Source organism: Giraffa tippelskirchi, chromosome 4 (genome assembly GCF_054371585.1).
Source record: "Giraffa tippelskirchi isolate mGirTip1 chromosome 4, T2T-mGirTip1v1.2.pri, whole genome shotgun sequence".
In the NCBI taxonomy this organism is placed as follows: Eukaryota; Metazoa; Chordata; class Mammalia; order Artiodactyla; family Giraffidae; genus Giraffa; species Giraffa tippelskirchi.
The window spans coordinates 104440796-104465619 of record NC_137278.1 but is presented as its reverse complement, the minus strand read 5'-3'; the positions used below and the strand labels follow the sequence as shown (position 1 = coordinate 104465619).

The 24824-nt window shown below is 40.3% G+C and overlaps 1 protein-coding gene across 1 annotated transcript in view; it reads right to left on the bottom strand.

Annotated features, from left to right (window-relative positions):
• Positions 1–24824, bottom strand: part of TPH2 (tryptophan hydroxylase 2) — a 97785-nt gene that overhangs the window by 23737 nt on the left and 49224 nt on the right. The window contains exon 8 of the mRNA XM_081593167.1: positions 19192–19318. Coding sequence (XP_081449293.1) covers positions 19192–19318 — 127 coding nt within the window. The remainder of the gene's footprint in view (positions 1–19191; positions 19319–24824) is intronic.

The window sequence follows — 24824 nt, the reverse complement described above, 5'->3', positions numbered from 1 at the left end:
ACCAGAGCTAAATTCCCCCATTTTACAGATGGGAAAACAGGTGGAGTTACTTGTGCAAGTTTACACACAAGGGGTGACAGAACTGGGTTGGAACTAGTTGTGCCTGATCCGCACTGTCCATGTTGTTTGTACTAGGCCATACTGTTCACCTCTGTTCCTGGTGACTGCAGGCCCTAGCGGTGATGTTTACATCACCTTTGTGACACTTGGGCTTGGTGGGTTCCTGGAAAGATGGGTGCCCGCCTAGCTTGCCTACAGATATCCGTGGCTGGCTTGCACTAGGGTAGGTGCCTTCACTCTCCTGTGTGGTCTTGCCTCAGTCAAGGAGCACATCATAGATGTACAGGAGCCATGTCAGGAAGTCAAGGCTTCTGAGTCTTGCCAAGGAACAACAGCACTACAGCTGAGCTCGGGAGAGCTGAGACTACGACAAAAGAGGCTAGGCTGGAAGTGAAATATACCATTTTCATGTTAAAAATCATATTACAAAGCCCCAAACCAAGTACTACATTGTACTTCTTTAAACTACAGCCATCTATTTACACTGGATACAGATGCGTTATTTGATGGGCACAAAATAGATTTGCTAAAGGGTAATGCGAATTCATGAGACAGTAAAGAAAGCTGTGACCTGAAATATTTTGGTGCCTCATGGCAAACTATTTAACCAAACTTATTCTCTGGCTCTGGCTACCAAGAGAACTGGCACATTTGCTGCTGCCCAGAACATCAACCCTTCTCTTCTCTCTCCATCCCCCTGATCAGTAAGGGACGGACAGGCAGGTGACTGGAAATGAAATTTCACTTCTCAACTCAGTATCATGTACCCCATCTAGTGGGGACAGCAACTCAGGTATGACCAAGTGTGTCCTTGGATGAAGACAGTCTGACTGCCAGAGGCACTGGTCTTTTCAAGAGAAGCTGGGAATCTGGATGTCCATGTGATGGCCTCTGAAGTGGAAATGCAGGGCATTTTTTAAAGCTTCATCAAGGTGAAGACTGTATTTTTTCCCACTGACATTAACCAGAAGACTCTGACTTGTAACACCTTTAGAGAGGAGCATGATTTAAAGAGCCCGAATCCCACTTCTGTACCGATAACTTGCCTCCAGGACACCATGCACGTGTCTCTGCTGCCTCAGCCAGTCACACCTTGCCTTGACATCCTAAACTCCTGAGAAGTGGGCTGGTACACCAGATCAGGATACAGAAAGTCTAGTAGCTCAGCCTCTGCCATTATTGCAATGTATGATCTCGGATGAGTCATTTCCCTTGTCTCAGTCTCATTTACAAATGGGGACTCCTTTCCTTGCCAAATTGTTATTGGGCACCAATTGTGTCTATAGCAACATGTGAATACCAGGAAGTGTGCCAGCAGGTAATAATATGAGTCCCATCTGTCTCAAAGTGCTACTGAAACTCAAATGAATAAACACATGTCAAATGCTAAATCAATGAAGACTTTAAGTTTAGGTGAAGATTCCCTGCTCTGAGGTTATTGAGACCATAGTCACATGCACAGTTGACTCATCCCTTGTCCCAGGACTCTGATTCTACAGAGAATCCCCTTTGGATAGGTGACAGCAGATTTAACTACTGGTCAACAGTTCCTGAAACCCAATCTAAGGAGCTCTGCAATATGAAGATAGCCTGTTGAGAAGCAAAAGTTCCTTCAAGTATTAACATGTATTCTGTCAGTAAGCATATATCACAGCAAATTAAAAAATAACAATTAGACTGCTAAGAAAGTCTTCCTCAGAAAACCATTTCTGATCATTCATTCCCCTTCCTGAACCTGACCCGAGCACCTTCCTTTCCCCATCTTTGCACTTGTTATATTCAAATCTTTATCTGTATCCCTCAGTAGACTGTAAGTTCCCAAGAACCAGGGCTATGTCTGCCTGTTTTACATTTGAATTCCTGATGCTTGACATGTGGTAGATGCTCATTCACTGAATGAATACGTGAATGGGCCACAGTTGATTCTATCAAAGCTATGGAAAACATATGCAGTAGGAATCCAGCAAGGTCATGTCTTTGCTAAACATCTTTGCAAAGAAGCAGAGTCCAATGCCCCTTTCCTAGCCAGTTATAGCCTTGACTTTTATCTTGGAGGAACTTTTCTTAATTAGAGTGAAGAGAGGAAAAGGTGAACAGCCCCCCAAAAAGTGTTTGTTTTTAAAGGTATCTCCCCTGGTTTTACTACAGAGAATTTTCAAGGCTTGCTTTTTTGTTGTTCAGTCACTCAGTCGTGTCTGACTCCGCAACCCTATAGCTGCAGCATGCCAGGCTTCCCTATCCATCACCATCTCCTGGAGCTTGCTCAAACTTTTGTCCATTGAGTCAGTGATGCCATCCAACCATCTCATCCTCTGTCATCCCCTTCTCCTCCTATCTTCAGTCTTTCCCAGCATTAGGCTCTTTTCTAATGAGTCTTGCTAGTTAGACACTAACATAGGATCTCTGTGTATAAGTATGGAGACACATCCAAAATGCATCAAAACTAGAGCAAACACCTTTTGGAATTCTTCCAATAGCTTCCTGGCATACGTTTGTGTTAATACAGCCATCTTACAGCCAAATTGCAAACACCTGGCTTAAGTTCTCAGGAACTTGAACTCAAGGAGGGAGCAGTCACAATTAGAAACCCCAAATTTATTGCTTTCTTGAGTTATTAAGAAAGCAATAAATTGGATGCAATCTCAAACACTACAGAATGATTTCCGTTCTTGTTTCCAAGACAAACTATTCAATATCACAGTAATCAAAGTCTATGCCCCAACCAGTAATGCTGAAGAAGCTGAAGTTGAATGGTTCTATGAAGACCTACAAGACCTTCTAGAACTAAAACTCAAAAAAGATGTTCTTTTCATTATAGGGGACTGGAATGCAAAAGGAGGAAGTCAAGAGATACCTGCGGTAACAGGCAAATTTGGCCTTGGAGTACAAAACGAAGCAGGGCAAAGGCTAACAAAGTTTTGCCAAGAGAACGCACTGGTCATAGCACACACCCTCTTCCAATAACACAAGAGAACACTCCACACATGGACATCACCAGATGGTCAATACCGAAAACAGATTGATTGTATTCTTTACAGCCAAAAATGAAGAAGCTCTATGCAGTCAGCAAAAACAAGACCGGGAGCTGACTGTGGCTCAGATCATGAACTCCTTGTTGCCAAATTCAGACTTCAATTGAAGAAAGTAGGGAAAACCGCTAGACCATTCAGGTATGACCTAAATCAAATCCCTTATGATTATACAGTGAAAGTGACAAATAGATTCAAGGGATTAGATCTGATAGACAGAGTGCCTGAAGAACTATGGACAGAGATTCGTGACATTGTACAGGAGGCAGTGATCAAGACTATCCCCAAGAAAAAGAAATGCAACAAGGCAAAATGGTTGCCTGAGGAGGCCTTACAAATAGCTGAGAAAAGAAAAGATGCAAAAGGCAAAGGAGAAAAGGAAAGATACACCCATTTGAATGCAGAATTCCAAAGAATAGCAAGGAGAGATAAGAAAGCCTTACTCAGTGATCAGTGCAAAGAAATAGAGGAAAACAATAGAATGGGAAAGACTAGACATCTCTTCAAGAAAATTAGAGATAACAAGGCAACATTTCATGCAAAGATGGGCACAATAAAGGACAGAAATGGTATGGACCTAACAGAAGCACAAGATATTGAGAAGAGGTGGCAAGAATACACAGAAGAACTGTACGAAAAAGATCTTCATGACACAGATAACCACAATGGTGTGACCACTCACCTAGAGCCAGTGGGCCTTAGGAAGCATCACTACGAACAAATCTAGTGGAGGTGATGGAATTCCAGTTGAGCTATTTCAAATCCTAAAAGATGATGCTGTGAAAGTGCTGCACCCAATATACCAGCGAATTTGGAAAACTCAGCAGTGGCCGCAAGACTGGAAAAGGTCAGTTTTCATTCCAATCCCAAAGAAAGGCAATACCAAAGGATGCTCAAACTACTGCACAATTTCACTCATCTCACACGCTAGTAAAGTAATGCTCAAAATTCTCCAAGCCAGGCTTCAATAATATGTGAACCGTGAACTTCTAGATGTTCAAGCTGGATTTAGAAAAGGGAGAGGAACCAGAGATCAAATTGCCAACATCTGTTGGATCATCACAAAAGCAAGAGAGTTCCAGAAAAACATCTACTTCTGCTTTATTGACTAAGCTAAAGCCCTTAACTGTGTGGATCACAACAAACTGTGGAAAATTCTTCAAGAGATGGAATACCAGACCACCTGACCTGCCTCCTGAGAAATCTGTATGCACTGGACATAGAAGAACAGACTGGTTCCAAATCAGGAAAGGAGTACGTCAAGGCTGTATATTGTCACCCTGCTTATTTAACTTATATGCAGAGTACATCATGAGAAATGCTGGGCTGGATGAAACACAAGCTGGAATCAAAATTGCCGGGAGAAATATCAATAACCTCAGATATGCAGATGACACCACCCTTCTGGCAGAAAGTGAAGAAGAACTAAAGAGCCTCTTGATGAAAGTGAAAGAGGAGAGTGAAAAGGTTGGCTTAAAACTCAACGTTCAGAAAACTAAGATCATGGCATCTGGTCCTATCACTTCATGGGAAATAGATGGGGAAACGGTGGAAACAGTGACAGACTTTATTTTGGGGGGCTCCAAAATCACTGCAGATGGTGATTGTAGCCATGAAATTAAAAGATGCTTGCTCCTTGGAAGAAAAGTTATGACCAACCTAGCTGCTGCTGCTGCTGCTAAGTCGCTTCAGTCGTGTCCGACTCTGTGTGACCCCATACACGGCAGCCAACCAGGCTCCTCCATCCCCGGGATTCTCCAGGCAAGAATACTGGAGTGGGTTGCCATTTCCTTCTCCAGTGCATGAAAGTGAAAAGTGAAAGTGAAGTCGCTCAGTCGGACTCTTCATGACCCCATGGACTGTAGCCCATCAGGCTCCTCCCTCCATGGGGTTCTCCAGGCAAGAGTACTGGAGTGGCCATTGCCTTCTCCTAGACAGCATATTAAAAAGCAGAGACATTACTTTGCCAACAAAGGTCCATTTAGTCAAAGCTATGGTTTTTCCAGTGGTCATGTATGGATGTGAGAGTTGGACTATAAAGAAAGCTGAGCAGCGAAGAATTGATGCTTTTGAACTGTGGTGTTGGAGAAGACTCTTGAGAGCCCCTTGGACTGCAAGGAGATCAAACCAGTCGAACCTAAAGGAAATCAGTCCTGAATATTTATCAGAAAGATTGATGCTGAATCTGAAATTCCAATATTTTGACCACCTGATGCGAAGAACTGACTCATTAGAAAAGATCTTGATGCTGGGAAAGATTGGAGGCAGGAGGAGAAGGGGACAACAGAGGATGAGATTGTTGGATGGCATCATCAACTCGATGGACATTAGTTTCAGTAAACTCCAGGAGTTGGTGATGGACAGGGAAGCCTTACGTGCTGCGGTTCATGGGGTTGCAAAGAGTCAGACATGACTGAATGACTGAACTGAACTGAGTTATTAGGGGAGTGCTGCATGTACCAATGAGCAGCATCTCTCCTAATCTGCTGGAGAAGTTTGAGTCAGGAGTTCATGATTTCATGTGCTCTCATTGGCACAAACAATATATATTCCTTTGTTCTCCCCAGCTGTTTCCTGCAACTTGTCTTTCTCTCTGCTCACTCAGGGGAGGTGTGCTATTAACTCCGAGAAGGTCTCTTCCATCTCCAGGAAGAAGTTTGACATCATTCGGAGGAGGTCTTCCCTTTCTTATTTATGGTCAACACACCTTACATTGCAAAGCAGCATGCTGCTCCATCTATAACCCTTTTGTAATATAACCGCACAGTCTGCATTTCTGAAGGGAGGGCCTGAGTTCAGTTGAAAGAGAACTAACCAAGACCACCAGAAGAGTAGCAATTCTCTCCAGCGGTCTTTCCTGCGCTTGAGTTTTACTGATTTGACCACCTAGTGCAATTTGAGTGCAATTTGTCAAATACTCTAGCTGGCATTTATTGAATACCTAGCTCTGTGCTAAGCAGCTTTACAATGCCTTATCTTATGAATCCCCAATAGCGCTACAAGACTTGATAGTATTACTATTCTCATTTTAATGTTGAAGAAACTAGGGCACAGAGAGGCTAACTAATTTATCAAGTTATCCAACCAGTAAGTGACAGAGCCAGACGTGAAGTCACATAATTTGACCTTGAAGCCTGCAGTCTGAATACCTACTACACTATACTGCCTTGCTAGCAAGTCCCTAAAGTGCTCAAGAAAAACCCTTATATATAGGAGGGTTTCTATTTCATTCCAGCTTTCCGTTTCCTCCTTACCTGTATGATTATCTGAGATTAAGGGCTCTGGGTAAAGATGTTCATGATCTTACCAAAAAAAAAAAAAAAAAGAACCATAGGAGGGGTGAATATTGGTTAGATAAAAGTAGCAATTACTAATTTGGGGACAAGAATAATGCAAATAATGCAAATTTTGAAGACTGAAGTTTAAAAGATATGTGAAAACCAATTTTCTTATTTTAAAAAGTGCTAACTTTTTTCATTTGCTGCATCTGATGTTCACTAAAGCACTTTGCAAATTACCTGAGTGAAAAATCATAATCCCCATATTTCCAGAGTACTTCCAATTTACTTTTTCTTCTGTTGATATAAAAGGTAAAGTCTCTCCTGACAGCACAAGTGTTTGATCAATGGATCAACATCTTGCTGCTTCTTTTTCCAAAGCCAGGACTCCCCTTTACCAAGTTCTTATTTGCCATGGCAAAATGACTTTTCATAAAAACTAGGAGGCTATACACCAAATTGTTAACACTGGTTATTGCTGCTGTGATATCACAAATGATTTTTAAATTATTTTCCTTGCTTATCCATTTTTTAAAATTTTCTACAGTGAATATGTGTCACTTGTATAATAAGAAAGAGAAACAAAGGCTTTTGTAAAGACTTCTCAGTAGAGGAGTCCCTAATTCACCCTGCCTTCTCTTCATTGCTGAGGGAATGGGGGTTTTTTTCCAGTTTTATTGAGACATACTCAACATATTTCACTATATAAATTTAAGGGTTACAGCAAAATGGTTTGACTTACATATATTGTGAATGATTACTACAAGAAGTTAGTTAGCATCTCATCTATCATCTCATATGGATGTATGTATGTGAAAGTTGCTCAGTCGTGTCTGACTCTTTGCAACCCCATCTCATATCAGTTCAATTCAGTTCAGTCACTCAGTCGTGTCCAACTCTTTGCGACCCCATGAACCGCAGCATGCCAGGCCTCCCTGTCCAACACCAACTCCCGGAGTCCACCCAAACCCATGTCCACTGAGTCGGTGATGCCATCCAACCATCTTATCCTCTGTTGTCCCCTTCTCCTCCTGCCCTCAATTTTTCCCAGCATCTCATACAGACACAATAAAAAACAAAAAGAAAAAAGTGTTTTTCCTTGTGATGAGAATTCTTAGGGTTTACTTTCTTAGCAATTTTCATGATGTTTTATGGACACTGTAAAGGACAGACTTTAAAACTATTTAAAGAATGATGAGGGCCCCGCAGTGATTTATTCCTTCCCACCCTCCTGGCGTTTCTTACTTGACGCCTACTCGGCACCAAAGCCCTCAAATGATAGTATTTCCATTTTCTGGGAGCCTTCTCCCCAGGATGAAATCCACCCATCAGAAATGTTCCAGAAATGCCCACTCTCACAGTGACAAATATATAAAATTCTAAGCCAATTACAATATTTCTACAAAGAGAGCAAAGAGACTTTTAATCACTATGTGTTCAGTCTCATGTCGCGTTTCTTATTATGCTTTCTTTCACCGTGGATCATAATGTACAGTAATACATTTTACATCTACTAAATGTGTTCTGGGTTTTTATATCACGGTTCAGAAAAATAGCTCTGGAAAATCTTTTGACTCCTTTATTTGAAAACTACATTTGTGGAATGGGGTAATTAAATTCCTATAGTTCAATATAACATTACTTTTGCTATTCTTCTTCATAAAAAAAAAATCCCAACCACCTCTCTCTGCTTTTGCTAGAAATGGAATTACACCACCAATATTTCTGTTAATACAAACCTAAGAATTTGAAAACCTACTTTATTGTAGTTAAACTAGAAAATTCCTTCTTCTATACATCTTTATGGAAATTAAAATGACTGCACAAATCTGTGCTGAAGAATGCATTCCAGCTTACATTGAGCAGAGAAAGAAAGAAGGACTCAATGTCAGAGCTTTTGAATCACAGGAAGAAGTTAGCTCTGTGTGAGGAACTAGAGGATTTAGGGGCTTGAAATGACTTAGAAATTAATCAACAATGTAACTCCTTTGGTGCAGTTTGGATTTGGGGAGTGATAGTGAGATTAATATCACATGTCGATATGATATATTAGACAATAGCACAGCATACATCACACAAGTATTTCATCTCATTTGATCCTCATTCAGCACAGAGTGGTAGAAGAACATCTCCATTTTAAAGAAGACATCTGAGGCACAAATAGGGAACATAGCTGATCCCTGACCACAAGATCAAGAAGTAACAGAGCTGGTGCTCAGGTCATCAAAAGATAAGAGCCAGGTGTTCACAAGGATGTAGAGAAAAGAGAACCCTTCTGCACTACTGGTGGGAATGTAAACTGGTGAAGACACTATGAAAAACAGTATGAACTTACCTCAAAAAATTGAAAACAGAACTACTGTATGATCCAGCAGTTCTCCTTCTGGGTATATCATCAAAGGAAGTGAAAGCAAGATTTCAAGAGATATCTGCACTCTATGTTTATCACCGCATTATTTGAAATAGCCAAAATATGAAAACAATCTAACAGTCCATTTGTAGATTAATGGATAAAAATGTGATATATATATATGTACAGTAAGTCACTTCAGTCATGTCTAACTCTTTACGACCCTATGAACTGTAGCCCACTGGGCTCCTCTGTCTGTGGGATTCTTCAGGCAAGAATACTGAAAAGGGTTGCCATGCCCTCCTCCAGGGGCTCTTTCCAACCCTGGGATCTGCATCTCTTAAATCTCTTGCATTGGCAGGTAGGCCACTTGGGAAGTCATACACACACACACACACACACACACACACACATACACACACAGTGGAATACTAGTCAGCCATGAAAAAGAAGGAAATCCTGCCATTTGCAACAACATTGATGGACCATGAAGGTATTACACAATGTAAAATAACTCAGACAGAGAAAGACAAATATCTATGATATCACTTATATGTGGATTCTAAAAAAACTGAACTCACCAAAACACAAATTAGAATGGTGTTGCTTCCCTGGTGGCTCAGCTGATAAAGAATCCACCTGCAATGAGGGAGACCCAGGTTCAGTTCCTGGGTTGGGAAGATCCCCTGGAGAAGGGAATGGCTACCCACTCCAGTATTCTGGACGGGAGAATTCCATGGATAGTATAGTCCATGGGGTCGCAAAGAGTCAGACACGACTGAGCGACTTGCACTTTCGCTTCACGTTACCAGAAGATGGGAATCAGGGAAAAGGGAGATATAGATCAAAGGATAGCAACCTCCAGCCATAAGACAAGTAAGTCCTGGGATCTAATGTATAGAATAGTGATAATAGTTAATAATACTGTAGTATGTACTTGAAAGTTGCTAAGAGAGTAGATCTTAAACATTCTCACCACAAAAAAGAAATGGCAGTTATATGAGGAGATGCAGGTGTTAGCCATCACTATCATGGTAACCATCTTGCAACAGATAAGTATATCACTTATACAAGGTTGTAAGTCAATTACATCTCAATATAGTTAGAAAAAAACAAAGCTGGCACTCAAATCCCATCGGGCTCACTTCAGATTCAGATCCGTCCCACCACATTACCCCACACCATGCACTGCCCATCAACACATCCATCTAGTAAGTTCATCAAGTTCTGAGACCCCAACTGCTGACTTGCAGTGATCCTGCGATGATAAATTCCAGTGGGCACCGAGTTTAACACACAGGGGATGAACAGTTACTGAAGCAGCTCTAACTTCGTGAGTTTCCAAGTATCTAAAATAAGTTGTTGGGTTGTTTTTTTTCCCTCATCTGCAGTTATATGATGGCTCTCTGAGGCCCCTAGGATACAGTTATAAAATGATGAACAAAGATTTGAGTTGCAAAAATGGATGACTATTCCAGATTGCAAATAGATTTGTTTCTAAACATAGTGAGCAATGTAGAGATCACTTTTTAATTCCCAGTAAGGATGGTATTCTCATCATAATATAAATAGATGCCAAACACCTATAATAGCAACAATGAATACTGTAAGTGAAACATATACAGATAGTGCAAAATAGCTTTAGCTCTAGTATCAACGACCTCAGAGAGAGTACAGTCAGAACAGAGAAAGGCCTTGGAGTACTCAGGTAAGAAAAAGACCAAGGGCGGGGGTGGTAAAAAAAAAAAAAAAAGTGACAAATGACAGAAGTGAAGCTCTAAGGGGCTGGTTAAAGAAATATAGAGCTCTTTGCAGGGCAAGACCACTTTTATATATGCACAGAATACATAAAAGTGAAAGCAATGAGTTGGAATAGATATTATTAATTTTTAATTGTTACTCTCAGAAATAGCACACTAGCTCATCATCCACCCAAACATCTCAATTAAGAATGTGTAAATGTGCATTCCTTCCAGCTTTTTGTCAGCTTTGTATCAAATGATCCAAATGCCTAAACTAGTTCAAAGACTCTACATGGAATAAATAAGCCTGGGGCTTATTTCAAGCTTTCTGTAGAGATATTAAATGGTCATTTTTAATGTCATACATTTCAGAGAGAAGTAGAACTGGGCATAAGCTTTTTAACAGCTGCAAATTCCCCATGCCCAGCCAGGTAGGCAAACTCATAAGAGACAGGGTAACAAGCTAATGTCCTCCACAGACAGGAAAATATTCATTAGCAATTCATAAACTAACATTACCTTTATGATTACACGTCTAATGTGAATTACAGTCAATTATTAGTTTAAAGCTCACTGTACATTTCATCACCACTCTCAGCAAGAGAAAGTCCTAGTTATACCTGGAAATTCAAACACACTTCATTTACAGCCATCAAAAGCCCCAAATAATGCAAACTTTTTACTTGGAACAAATAAATTATTTGTTTTTATAACGTATAAACAGAACTCTATAGTGTTAATTTGTTGACAGTCTTTCTTACAAAAAAAATTAGCTGGTGATTTTTTTTTTCATTGTGAGATTCTGCTCACTATGAATCTCATCCTTTCAAAAAAACATCTCGACTTGTATCTCCTAAACTGTGCCCCTTGGAATATTAATAGCTTGGGATGCTAATACGTCTTCCATGAAAAGAAACTTCAGCAACCATCTAATTACTGGGTTGGCCAAAAAGTTTGTTCAGGTTTTTCTGTAACATGGGGAAAACCCAAATGAACTTTTTGGTCAACCCAGTACTTTCTTAATTTTCAAGTTCACATTTTAACATTTCTAAAATAGAGCTTCTTACAAACAATATTTAAAAAATTGCTAATTGAATCTTTTTTCCCCTTTTATTTTTTTTTCTTTTTTCCCCTTTTAAAAAAAGCTATTAATGATATGTCTTACTACCAATGTCATCTTAAGATGGAAGAAACTTCAGTTTGTAAAAATAAAATTTTTATCACTTATAAGATTCACTCTGCACATTATCTTAGGAAAGGCCCTGAAAACTCGATACTTTGAAAACAAAGTTGTTTATTTCATTTAATCTAGTTTTCCCCAAATATATTTGTCTATGGATCCTTTCTGTCACAGAGCTCATAATAACATTTCCTGAGACTAATATTCTGGGAATAAATTATGGAAAAGACTGGTTATTCCTTCCTTACCCTTGGCCAAGACTCTCTGCTCATCAGCTTCACCAAGACTCAGTGACAGAAGCTCTTCATCAGGAAATGAAGGTAAACATGTTTTGGAGTCGACAGAACTGAATGGATGACCTAAAACTCTCTGTAAAGGGAAAATTCCAACTGGGCCAGAGGCCGATTTATTCTGCTTGGGAAACATCTGTGGTGTATTCCTACTGATTGCTTTCTCCAACAAATGATGCACAGCTTTGTCTGTTTCAAATGCCTTCATGATGTGAGAAATGAACAGACTGAATAGAAGCCATCTGCATCAGGGGATGGGATGCACTGTGGGTGAAGGCATCCCTTTACATTTCCTAACAGTTGGGGAAAGAGAAATCAATAATTCTTCTGGGACTAGCTCCTAAATTTACCTGATCAGCAAGTTTCTGTCTGTGCATTCCTGTAAAATTGAATGACATAAGTCATATGGCAAATGAGCAGGTGGCAGGAGAGTGTGAGAGCAGACACACAAAATGGGACCAGTGACATGGCACTCAGAGATACAAGGCTCCATTTTCAGGCTCAGGATAAGTCCTAAATAAACTCATGTCACACCGCACAATATTTATCTGGCAATACCCTGTTAACCCAGTTTTTAGAAAAAGTATTGAATATGGAACTAAGGCTACAGGATGGCCATACGCCTTCTGAAAAACACACTCAAACCTCGTCTAACAGGCAGACCTGTGTACCAGGTCCCAGTGTCAGCAGTACCTGGGAACTCATCAGAAATGCCAGATTTCAGGCCCCATTCCAGACCTACTTGCCCAGAGTCTGCCTTGTAACGAGATCTCTAGGTTATTTTATACACATTACCATTTGAAAAACACTGATATAGGGAATATACCCTTTGTCTGTCTTCCTATTTATATTGATTGAGGGCCAGATGCCATGAAGTCAGGTGTCATTTTGTGAAGATTGATAAATTTCAAGTTATTTTTGTCCATTAGACATGCAAATGATTTCTGCCTGGTAGAAAAGATAACTTCAAGGTTACTGTTCTTTGCTCCACAAAACATAAAACATTTTGCACCTTGTTCCAGAATTCTTTCTTTCAGGGACTAGATAGTCTCAGTCTCTGAAATTCTTCTCTGAGCGAAATTTACCATTTTGCTTTTGCCTCAAGAGTGAGTTAAATAAATCGTCAACACATGCACAGCACGTATGTATGACAGTCATGCTTGTGACTGTTTAAACTTGTAATTCAAAACCAGTCACCTCTCAACAGCAGTAAGATATGTATTTCTAGTGAACACAGTAATAGCCGCCTTTTCTTGGGAAAAATAGCCAGTTGTCCAGTAAGTGGTAATTGAGTATGTCCAATATGAAATAAAGATGAATCCAGCATGGGCTGGTCCCTCTGCATGGTATAATATAATGTATAATCCAACTTTCAATACAAGGGCTGGCAACTGAGAGCCTATAGTTCTGTTTTAGCTTGCAAACAAAGATTTGTAGTCAAAGAATATTTTATTTTTATTTTTGGATGTGAAGACTTTTAGGTATAAGATATATTCTCTAGTTCTCCACAGGCTCAAATACTCCTTATTATCCTATATCAGGCTATTTCAGACATCCTTGCTACTATCTGGCTCCTGAAGGCATTTAAGTTTACAGTCCTTAAAGAAGACACTAATCTATTAAACCCGTGTAAGCCAGCACTACTGTGGGAAATGGCTGGTCTGAAAATTACAGCACACGCTAGGCAGGCATTATTGGGAATATTTTTGCATATCTATCATGCACAGACCCTGGACAGCTATGATGAGTATGAAAAGAGTACCGCTGCCAAATCCAGTGACCTTATTCATTACCCACCAGAGGGCAAATTATTTACATGTATAACAGTGCATTTCAAATACAGTTACTGAGCAGCATCATCAATTTATTCAGATACAAAAGAGCTTCATTTAAACAATTCTCAGGGAGTTGCAACCATTGCCCACATAAAACAGCAGAGATAGCTTCATTCTCAAAAGTGAGCATTCTTAAAATGTCAAAATAAATATCATGCAGAAATATGGCAAAAAGAGGCAGTAGCTATAGGCAATAACCTGGTCCCTCTGAAATCATACCCAGAAGTTCAGAACCAGCTTTGAACAAAACAAGAGTTTGGTGGCATCCAACAGGCTTAGAAGAGGTTGTTTTCTTCCTTAGATGGATTTGTTGACAGCACATCACAGAAAGTTATTAAGTATCTACTTTTACCAGGCGTGACTCTCTTTTTCCTAAGTGCTTAAATTCACTAAACAAGGAAAAGGAGGCAGTATATAAACAGAGTCATTAATAAAATAAATCTTACCTAGAGTAAAAGAATAATATGGGCTGTCTCATTTTTCTGCATAAATAGTGATTTCTGTGCTTTTCCATTTGTCCTCTCTATGGATTTTTCTCCTTTGGTACATCTCATCTCTCATTTTGTTCTAATACTTTTTCAGGAGACTTAATGGAAACTATTGGGAGGAAATCAGCTAATAATACCTCCATTTCTCATCTGGACAGCTAAGAGGCCTCACTAACCACCACTCTTCCCCCACCATTGGTCTTTTTACCCCTCTCATTGAGGCCTTGACTCTTAATCTCTTAGCCCTTGCAACAGAGTCATTAAATTGAGCTTCTAGCTTCAGCATATGGCTTGACAGTCCTTAATATGTGTGCCATCCAATAGGTTATTTATTCCCAGGTTTACTATGAACTTGCCTAGCTGGAATCTGTTTTCTTTCAAGCCAAATTCCAGCAGTTTTCTATTCACTTTGTTTTTAACTGAGGGATAAGATGTGGTTTTGGAAGTCAATGGCAGTACAGTATCATATCAGCACAAAACCTCCCTAGCCTCCTCACACTGGGAGTCTGTCTTCCTCTATATTCTCCCCATCATGTGGGTAAAATTTTCCAAATTTTTCCTTGGTCCACAAAATACTTTTCAAAGTAAGTGGGCAGTCTATAAAATTGAGAAAAATGGAACTGCAAGGCTTGTGAGAGACAGAGAATCAGAGAGTTGCTCATGTAAGGTCTGCTCAAGCAAGATCAGGAAAAGAGGAGGCGATCAGGCTCCAACTCTCCACTGTGTTTAAAGAAACTCATAATCTTTTAAGTTGAAGTCTTTTGAAAGTTGATGGTCTCCTTGGTTTTTATAACAGTCAAAGCCACTATGAGGTTCCAGACTTATTCTCTCCCTTGAGAGGCTCTTGATCCTCCCTAACCTGACTCTGCGTCCCAGTCTCCAACAATGAGCTCAGAACTCAGACACATTTAAAAGATTTAAATTTACTTCTACTATGTATCTGCTTATGTATATGAATGAAAGCTAACACTGACTCGGGGTTTACTGTATTTTTGTGTACTGGATCGTGAGTTCTTTGAAGTACTACTTCTTTGCCTTTCCCCTATTCCCACCCATGGAACCTAGGATTCTTTAGCCACTTAAAAGACTATCTGTTGACTTGAATTGGCTTCTGGAGAAAAGTGGTATCTTCCAGGCAAAGAACAATTGAAAAAGAGGAAGAAATTGGAACCATGCAAAGGAATGTAAGGAATGTAAGGAAAACTTATTCTACAAATTCACTGGCCCTAGTAAAAAAGGTTTCAAGTTTCAATTATTAGTTTTATCTTGCCAGTGTAAAAACAGAAACAAAGAATAATGCCGCCTCAAAGACATCCAGAACCTATGAACATGCTATCTATGCAGACATGGAGTTTGAATGGGGAAACTCATGAATTATCCAGGTAGGCCCCACATTAGCCCTTAAAAGCAACAGTCGATGAGAGACAGAGAGAGATGTGACAATGGCAGGAAGGTCAGAGAGATGCAACACAGCCGTGTTGAAGGTGGATGACTGGGGCCACGAGCCAAGGAATGCAGGCAGCCTTTAACAGTGGCAAAAAGCCAGGAAACAGATTCTCCCCTAGAGCCTCCAGAGAGTAACACAGCCCTGCTGATGCCTCCATGTTAGCCCAGTGAGAAGTGAGTCAGACTTCTAACTTTATGAAACTGTAAGATAACACACTTATATCGTTTTAGATGAGGAATAATTTGTTCATTGTAATGACAGATAAGGTGGTCCGTGGTTTCAGCATGGTCCTCTAAACGGGTGTGCAACCCTTCCCCATCAAGCCTCCAAACCAGAGAGATTTCTTCTAAATGAAACCACCCCTCAACTCTTCCTTTCCCCTCCCACCACTCGCCCGGCTTTTCCTCATCTTTCCAGACTCAATATAAAGCTTCTCTCCTCTGACAAATCTTAGTTTTATCTATATAGTCTATGACTTTCTGAAAGGTGAGGATCGTGTCACATTTTTTTTAAATGTTAGTTTGAAAGATGGAATTAATTAATCATCGTTCAATGGAAGAGAAAATAAAACTGTTTTATTGTCACTGCTTTTAAGAAAGAAATTAGATCACTCACTAGGATCTACCTACATTCACATCCATGAAGTCCTATCTCACTCCTTCTCCTCCTCTCTTTGGACACAGATACACACACACACACACACACACACACACACACAATCTGGCAGGGTTGACTCCTAGTTTTCAGCTGTTCAGAATTGTTCAGAATAAGACAAGCAAGCAAACCATCCATCTCCGATCAAAAGTATAAGCTACAGGGGTCAAAGGCTGAAACCAGAAAATTTCAAGGAATTTGCAAGGCACAATAAAGTTCTGAAATGTAGCATTTAAAGCCAGAGCTAAGGTTTGAGAATTAAGTAACAGGACTTACAGTGTGGTGGTTTTAAAATACATCTACAGGGCTTCCCTGGTGGCTCAGTGGTAAAAAATCACCTGCCTACACTGGAGACATGAATTCAACCCCTGATCTTGGAAGACTCCACATGTTGCAGAGCAACTAACCCCATGCGTCACAACTATTGAGACTGCGCTCTAGAGCCCACGCGTCACAGCCACTGTACCCACGTGACTTAGAGCCCTGTCCACGAGAAAAGCCACCACAGCGAGAAACCCATGCACTGCAACCAGAGGGCAGCCCCTGCTCGCTGCCACTGGAGAAAGCCCACGCAACAACAAAGACCCAGCACAATTATAAAGACTTAAATAAAATTATTTAAAAAATAAAATACACCAACAAATGCTTTGATGCTCCTTTCTCCAAGCAATAGAGATGAATTGTCCTCCCCTTGAGTGTGCCCTGGAGTGAGTCCCTTCTAATGAACAGAATGTGGCTGATGTGATCAGTACATGATCAAGCCACCAAAAGCATTACAACTTCCTCCCTCAATACCTATCCCTGAACCGACTTGTGGACACAGCAGGGGAAGGAGAGGGTGGGACGAATTGAGAACATAGCACTGACATATACACAGTATCATTACGTTTACACACTATCACATGTAAAATGGAGAGCTAGTGGGGAGCTGCTATATAACACAGGGAGCTCTGTGATGTCCTAGAGGGTTGGGATGAGGGGAGGGGACACATGTATAATCATGACCGATTTGTATTGTTGTACTGCAGAAACCAACACACCATGGTAAAGCAATTTCCCTCCAATCAAAAACTAAATTTAAAAATAGCTATCTCTATCTCCTCCCTTTTCTCTCCTTCTTCTCCTCCCTCTCTCCCCTCCCCTCTACTTATTACATTTCCCTCTCTCTCTACTAATTCTCCCTCTCTCTCTTCTGAGGGAAGCCAGTTGCAGACATCCACATGGCTGAGCCATCTTGGGAGAACTTTCCCAAATCTGAAGACATCTATAGGTCTAGCCCACATCTTAACAGCAACAACAGAGAGTCCCTTAGCCAAAACCACTCAGCGAAGCTGCCCCAAAATCTCCAAACACAGAAACTATGAGATTATACATGTTCCTTGTTTTAAGCCACCAAGTTTTGGAATTACTTGTTACGCAGTAATAGATAACCGAAATACATGAGATACAATTCCTAGAGCAGAGGTTACAAATTGGAAGAACAGATACTAATTCATTCTATCAATATACTTTCCTCAGCTCATAATGGTAGATTTTTTTTCATGAGCTAAAATTTTTAAATCATTAAATTTTACTTAGAAATCTAGATTTCCAATCTCTCTCAAATTGAGAAGACCCAGCAACACAAAGGCTTACATTCCCATCTGGCAGCTTCTGCTGCAAAAGACACACATTCTCCTGAGCTCATGGCAGCCCCCAGCAACCTCTGCTCGTTACCACACTGGCACCAGCATCATGGCTATGACACTGTTTCTCTTTGAGAAGAATAATATTTCTCAGTCTCTATATCTCTATCAAAATTAGGAAACAAAAGATATACTGAAAGGGCTTTGCATCTTAAGAAATCTAGGAGACCGTTTATTTCCTGGTGGGAGTGAAGAATATTCCTGCATGCCTAATATGTCACCAATGTAAGTCTGTCAAACACACTATTTAGGATCCTATTTTTTCTTCCTCCAGTAGCTTTGTTCATTGTTGTCAACAGACTGTCCCCTGTAGGTAAGTGAGTTTGTTCAACCTGTTCTTTGTTACTCTGGCTTCTTCATATGGGGCTAGGATAAAGCATATGAGTTTGCTGGATCCCTCCAAGGGATCTTCCCAACCCAGGGACCAAACCCATGTCTCACGTCTCCTGAGTACAACTCCTACTTTACCGTAAATGTATACTTTTCACTATTACAGACAATTCTAGAAAATAAACATTGAACTAGAACAAGGGGCTTACCAGGTGGCACTGGTGGTAAAGAACCCGCCTGCCAATACAGGAGATGTAAGAGATGAGGGTTCAATCCCTGGGTTGGGAAGATCCCCTGGAGAATGACATGACAACCCACTCCAGTATCCTTGCCTGGAGAATCCCATGGACAGAGGATCCTGGCGGGCTACAGTCCACAGGATCATAAAGAGTTGGACACAACTAAAGCGACTTAGCAGCAGCGGTGGCAGGACAAGAGTTAGCAAACAGGCCAAATCCAGCCACTGCCAGCTTTTATACATAAAGTTTTATTGAAATATAACCACGCATTCATTTACATATTGTCTGTGGCTGCTTTTACTCCACCCTAGCTGAGCTAAGCAGGTATGAAAGAGACCTCACTACCTGCAAGCCTAAAATGCTTACTATCTAGCCAGCCCCTGAATGAGGAGGATAAAATACAAAGATTTTGGCAGTTAATAAACCAGGTACACATTGGGCTACAAAGGAACACACATGGGGGAAAATAAAGTTGCCACGCCCTCTCCAGAATGTTTGCCTTATTATTCACAGTGCCTCTAAAGCTTTCTTCACCTTACAAATGGACACAAAGAGAATGGGTTTCAGGTTGAAAAGGAACTCACTGTGGCTAGTTTCTGAACATCTTCATCTGATGCTCCCAGAGATGCCAGGCCTATTTCTTGTGAAAACTGAGCAAACTTAGGATCCGCAAGAAGAGGGACATGTCCCAGGAGTTCATGACATGTGTCTCTGACAAGAAAAACATCACAGAGAAATGTTAGATGAGTTAAATTATCACTGGTAGAAAAAGACCTAAATTCTAAATATAACTTTGTTACTATAATTAATTACTAAGTTTTACCAATCCTAAGATTGTTTATCACATTTTAACAACTGAAATCCATATGCATCCTACAACAAATGGCATCTTAAATTATATGATATACAGTATTTTAATATTTTGCTTAATATTAAAATATTTACTATTTTCAAGAGTTTATCATATGCCAAGCATGTGTTGTGTTTTGTTACATACATTGTCTCTTTTAATATTCAGAAGATACTTGAATTAAAGTAACTTATAGTGCAACATTCTATAGATCATAGGTGGGCAGACTGCAGCCATTGGCCAAATCTAGTCTACTGCCTTTTTCTGTAAATAAAGCTTTATTGGAACACAGCCATGCCTATTCATTGATGTATTGTGTATGGCTCCTTTTCACTAAAACAGCAGAGCTGAGTAGTTGTGACTGAGATCATATGGCCCGCAAAGCCTAAAATATTTACTAGCTGGCCCTTTACTGGAAAAAGGTTGACTCTTGCTACAAACAGTGATAAAGCCAAAATCTGAATCCAGCTTATCATGATTTCTAATCTCTTGCTCTCAACCCTTAAGTCACATTGCATCCTATGTTACACTTTTCTGGCACCGGGAAAGAGCAGAGGATCATACTGTCATCAAGTGGCTTTTCCCATAGACAAAATTGTATGTCTGTAACACAAGCAACTTCCTTGAGCCTTCACATTGGAAGACCGCCCCCCCAGTCCTCTGCTTTGTCCTGCCTGAACTAGGTCATAACAGAAATTTAGATCTTCTCTCATTTGCCTGGGCTTCCACTTGGAGCCAGATGACCAGGCAAAGGCAGGTATGTGTCTCAATGAAACAAAGCAGATGCCTTCCTGAGTCGTTGCTGTAAATCACAAACTGTTTCCTGATACCAAACAACACTGCAATGCTTTCCCTATGAGTCTCTGGAGATGAGTCAAAACGCAGACCATCTTTCATTTTCTTGATAAAACTAATGAGCCAGGTAGTAATTGAAAGATGTTTCCTGATATCGCCTGGCCTTCTCTTAAGTGTTACTACTTCAGATAGATGCTACAACGTAAATGCCAGGTACTGCCACCATTAATACGGGTATAAAGTAAGTCGGATGGTTATGAGGTTGAGGCAAGGGAAGATGATGGATACCAACGTAAAACAGATGGTCAAAAAACCTCATTCCCACAATTCAAACCACACGTCCAGCCCTGGCTAGCCACTTCCCAGATATATCAGGTTGAGAGGACAGCCAAATGAGAATGTGTGGACATGATACTAAAAGAAAATCCAAATTCATTCCCCATCAACTATGTGCCGAGAGTCTCCTTTTTTGCACAGAAATTGAATTTGTGGAAAAGACTATGTGGCAGTTACTCTCCAATCACACTGCTTAAGGCAGACTCATAGGATTTTAGTGCATAAGAGGAATTTAAATGTTATCAGAACCCCTCATTTTACTTATAAAGAAGTTAAAGACAGAAGGAGGAAAGAAAGAAAGCTAACAGGAGAAGGCAATGGCACCACACTCCAGTACTCTTGCCTGGAAAATCCCATGGACCGAGGAGCCTGGTAGGCTGCAGTCCATGGGGTCGCGAACAGCTGGACACGACTGAGTGACTTCACTTTCACTTTCACTTTTCACTTTCATGCATTGGAGAAGGAAATGGCAACGCACTCCAGTGTTCTTGCCTGGAGAATCCCAGGGATGGAGGAGCCTGGTGGGCTACTATCTATGGGGTCACACAGATTCAGACACAACTGAAATGACTTAGCAGCAGCAGCAGCAGAGGTACCCTCTAGGTACTCCCTGCTTCTCTGCTGTGGGAATTTGATCCTAAAACCATGGCTGTGCTGTCACGGGGTCCTTCTGGATCATGCTGGTCCCATCAACTGAAGACTGGTTGCTCCTCCTCAAAACCGGGATGAAAAAGTTCTGAGATCCATGGATGAGAAGAAACGTGATTGTGTGATCTGAAATAAACCACTTTATTTCAGGTTTTGAATAAAATCTTTCAAAGGCGAAAAGGAAAACATATGTCAATTCACTTAACCAGTATCTAATTTTTCTCCTGATCAAATTATATAATTTTAGTATCTGATGAAGTTTATCTTTCATTGCCATTTTGCTCTTTGTATTAGGAAGCTAAGTCATGAAAAATGTGTTTCAAAACTGTAAATAAATGGAAGCTGCTTTGAAAAAAAAAAAGAAAAGAAAGAAAGCTAACATATAGTAGGCTCCTGTTATGTGCTGTATACAATGCTAAATGTTTTCATATCCCATTAGTAATTTCATCTTCACTTACAAAGAAATCTTATTCATGTGAGAAGTCTTTCTAATGTGAAAACAGGATAGGTCATGGTTACTGCGGTGGTGGATTTTTGGTGGAAAGCTGGATTCACTTTTGAGCTTGTTAAATGCTTGATGAGGACAGTCGTCTATTAATACCTGCCGAGGTACCAATGGAGTCCAAACACATAGGTAGAAGGGAAAGTGAAAAGTAGCAATTAAAAAAGGATGAAGGAAAATGTGAGAGATCCAAAGTCTTTAAGGAGTCAGTTCTCTGTGGTAGAAAAGGAGCTGTCACCTGGGTTTCAAGTTAATGTGTCATTATCAAAAACCTATAACTCAGAGTCAACTGAAGGGTCTTTAATAGCATTACAATGATAAGGCAATCCAACCCTATATAGAAGAGGAGAAAAGAAATTAAAATTTGAAAAAAAAATCATACAACACAGCAGAATAAGTTGTATTGTTTCATTAAGAATGAAAGCCTGAAGCCAGAAGTCTAACAGATTTACTAATGAAACATTCTGAATGCCTTTGCTCTGTTGTGAGTATAAATGACTGCTCTGTGTTTTGCTGGTTTGTCCTTTCTTCACTGCTCCGTCTCCACAGAGAGACCCCTAGAAGAAACTGCTGTTCAGATCAAGCGGAGATGTAGTTTACATAGTAACCCCACTTCTCACTGAGTCAAGGATCTAAGCACCGAAATTTCAAGACCATAAATAGAGCTGTTATCTTTTATGACTTCAGTGGAATATTCTCAGAAATAAACACTGAATTGTTCTCATTCCAGGGTCTTCGGCTAAGGCACATTGTGTAGAGAAAGGAAACTGAAATGCCTGGAAACTCTTCAACCAGCAAAGAGAGATGTTTCATGTTGCTAATTTAAAAGTTGGTATTTTCTTTAGTTTCTCTGAGAGGTTCCAGACTATTGGGAATCTGAGGGAGAAGGCTGAGCCTTCTCTCCAAACTTGGTATCAATTAAGTTCTGTAGGGCTGATATCATGCTATTTCACATTACTTTACAAAGTGCAATCCCTTTTATGTCCGGCAGATAAAGTAGTTCATGGTCCCAATCCTGGTTGTGTCATCCACAGCGGGATCCCTGAATCTCTAATTATGAACGGGTTTCCGATGTGAGTTCATAACTATTGCCTTATCGCACCACATCTCTCTTAAAACATTCAATTATCTGGCTATAATTGCACCTGTCAGCACATGCTGCCTTCAATCTCCACATTGGCAAACTTCTCTCTTTTTAACTCGCATCCCTTTGATGCATTTTCGCCTGAATAATGCTTCTCAGAGCCCTTTTCACAAAAGCACTCTGTTCGATGGAAATACAGGAACTTCCAAAACTGTTAACACTGTAAAACATCATGTCTCCTTTTGAAAAAGAGAAGAAGAAAAAGAAAAGCTAGAGCTGATATCAGACACTAAACTTTTTGCTGCTCTAAATTGGAATCTTCTCTGACAAGCCCTGTTAGGAGGAGTCTAAAGCTTACAAAGGGACCTGGGCAAAATGCCCCCAGGGAATTCTTAAATCATTCTAAGGAAGTTGTGATCGCTGCTGCTGGGAAAAGAAGAGTCCTAGTTGTTAAGTTCAAATTCAAAACAAATCTAGCATTCTTCTCCACTAATCAGTCAGTTTTTCAAAGTTGACTCCTCCTGCCTGATGCTGAACAACTTTTTATTTTTGCTGTAAATTAAAGCTTTTAAGAACTGAGTGAGCTTGCAGCGTTTGCTTCCCATCCCCAGTCAGCACATCTGTCTTTGAAACCCTATTTTGATAGGGTTTGTTTGCTCTAAATAACACATAAGCCAACACTTCAGCTAAATCCTGAAGAGAAGAAAAGGAAGATGGGGGTAGGGGAGGGTCGCACTAATGAAAAGAGCAGGAGGATGAGCTGGGAGCCAAAATAGTGTATTTTTTTTTGGCTTTCACACAACATTTGGTGGGTAAGTGCAAGTAATCCGGGATAACACACTGGGACACATGGAGGACGGGGGAGGGGTGGCTTTGTTTTCTAATAACGGGAATTAATTTGGTATTGAGGCAATTTTTCTCTGTTCTCATTTTAGAGCCACATACAGAGTTTCTGTAGTTTTAAAATAGCAGACTATAAAATCTGGCCCAGATCAGATTTTAGGCAGCTCTTATGATCACTCCCTCTTATGTCCCTGTCAGAGTATAGATAAATTCATACGGGGCCCGCTTTTTATGAAGCTGAGCATCTGGGTATTGCCCTTGTGGAAATCTTCTTTCCTTTTCCCCCCTAGGAATCATAAGGAAAGCCACCAATGTTACTCTTCTTCACAACAATTCTTCTGAGATGGGCAAAACATATTACAGTTAATTTTTTTTAATTTAGTTCAAGAAGCATTTATTGTACAGCTATTAAATATCAAGTACTATGTTAGGAACTGAGGCTTAAAAGTAAATAAGACAAAATCCTTGGATAACTTAGCAAAAGTCACCTCATGGTTCCATAAACAGCAAGTGCTAACTTTCCTGATCCAGTAAAAAAAAAATCGTGCCCAGTTCAAGTACCACAAAAGAGCTTCAGGGGAAATCTGTACTTATGCCTCCTGTTCCCCATCATCTTAAATATTTCTTACTTCCTGAATAAAAAGAGATTTCTAACTCTTCCCCTGTTTGTTCCCTCTCCCCAAATTTTCACTAGATATTAGGGAAGCAATGCAACATAATGGTTATCAGTTTATAATCTGGAGTCAGAACAAGCGCATGTTGCCCGTTCCTGTGTTGACAAAGTGACTTAGAGCATTGCGGCGCAATAGGGTTTCCTGCAGTGACGGAAATATTCTGTATCTGCATCACCCAATACGGCAGCCGCTTGGTACAGGTGACTACTGGACATCTTAAATGTGACCAGCACTACTGAGGAACTAAACTCATGGTTCTATTTCATTTTAATTAATAAACTTAAATAGTCACATCTCTACCACATTGCACAGCACAGATGCATTGTTGTTTCCTCTATAAACTAGAGATTATAAGGGTCCTTATCTCATGGAGTTCTTAGGTGTCGTCCTTTTTGAATCTATTTTATCACTTCAACAAGCAGCAGTAAGTTTCTCTAGAACAGAGGTCATGCCATGTTCATTTTTGGGTTCCTGGTGCGTAGGAA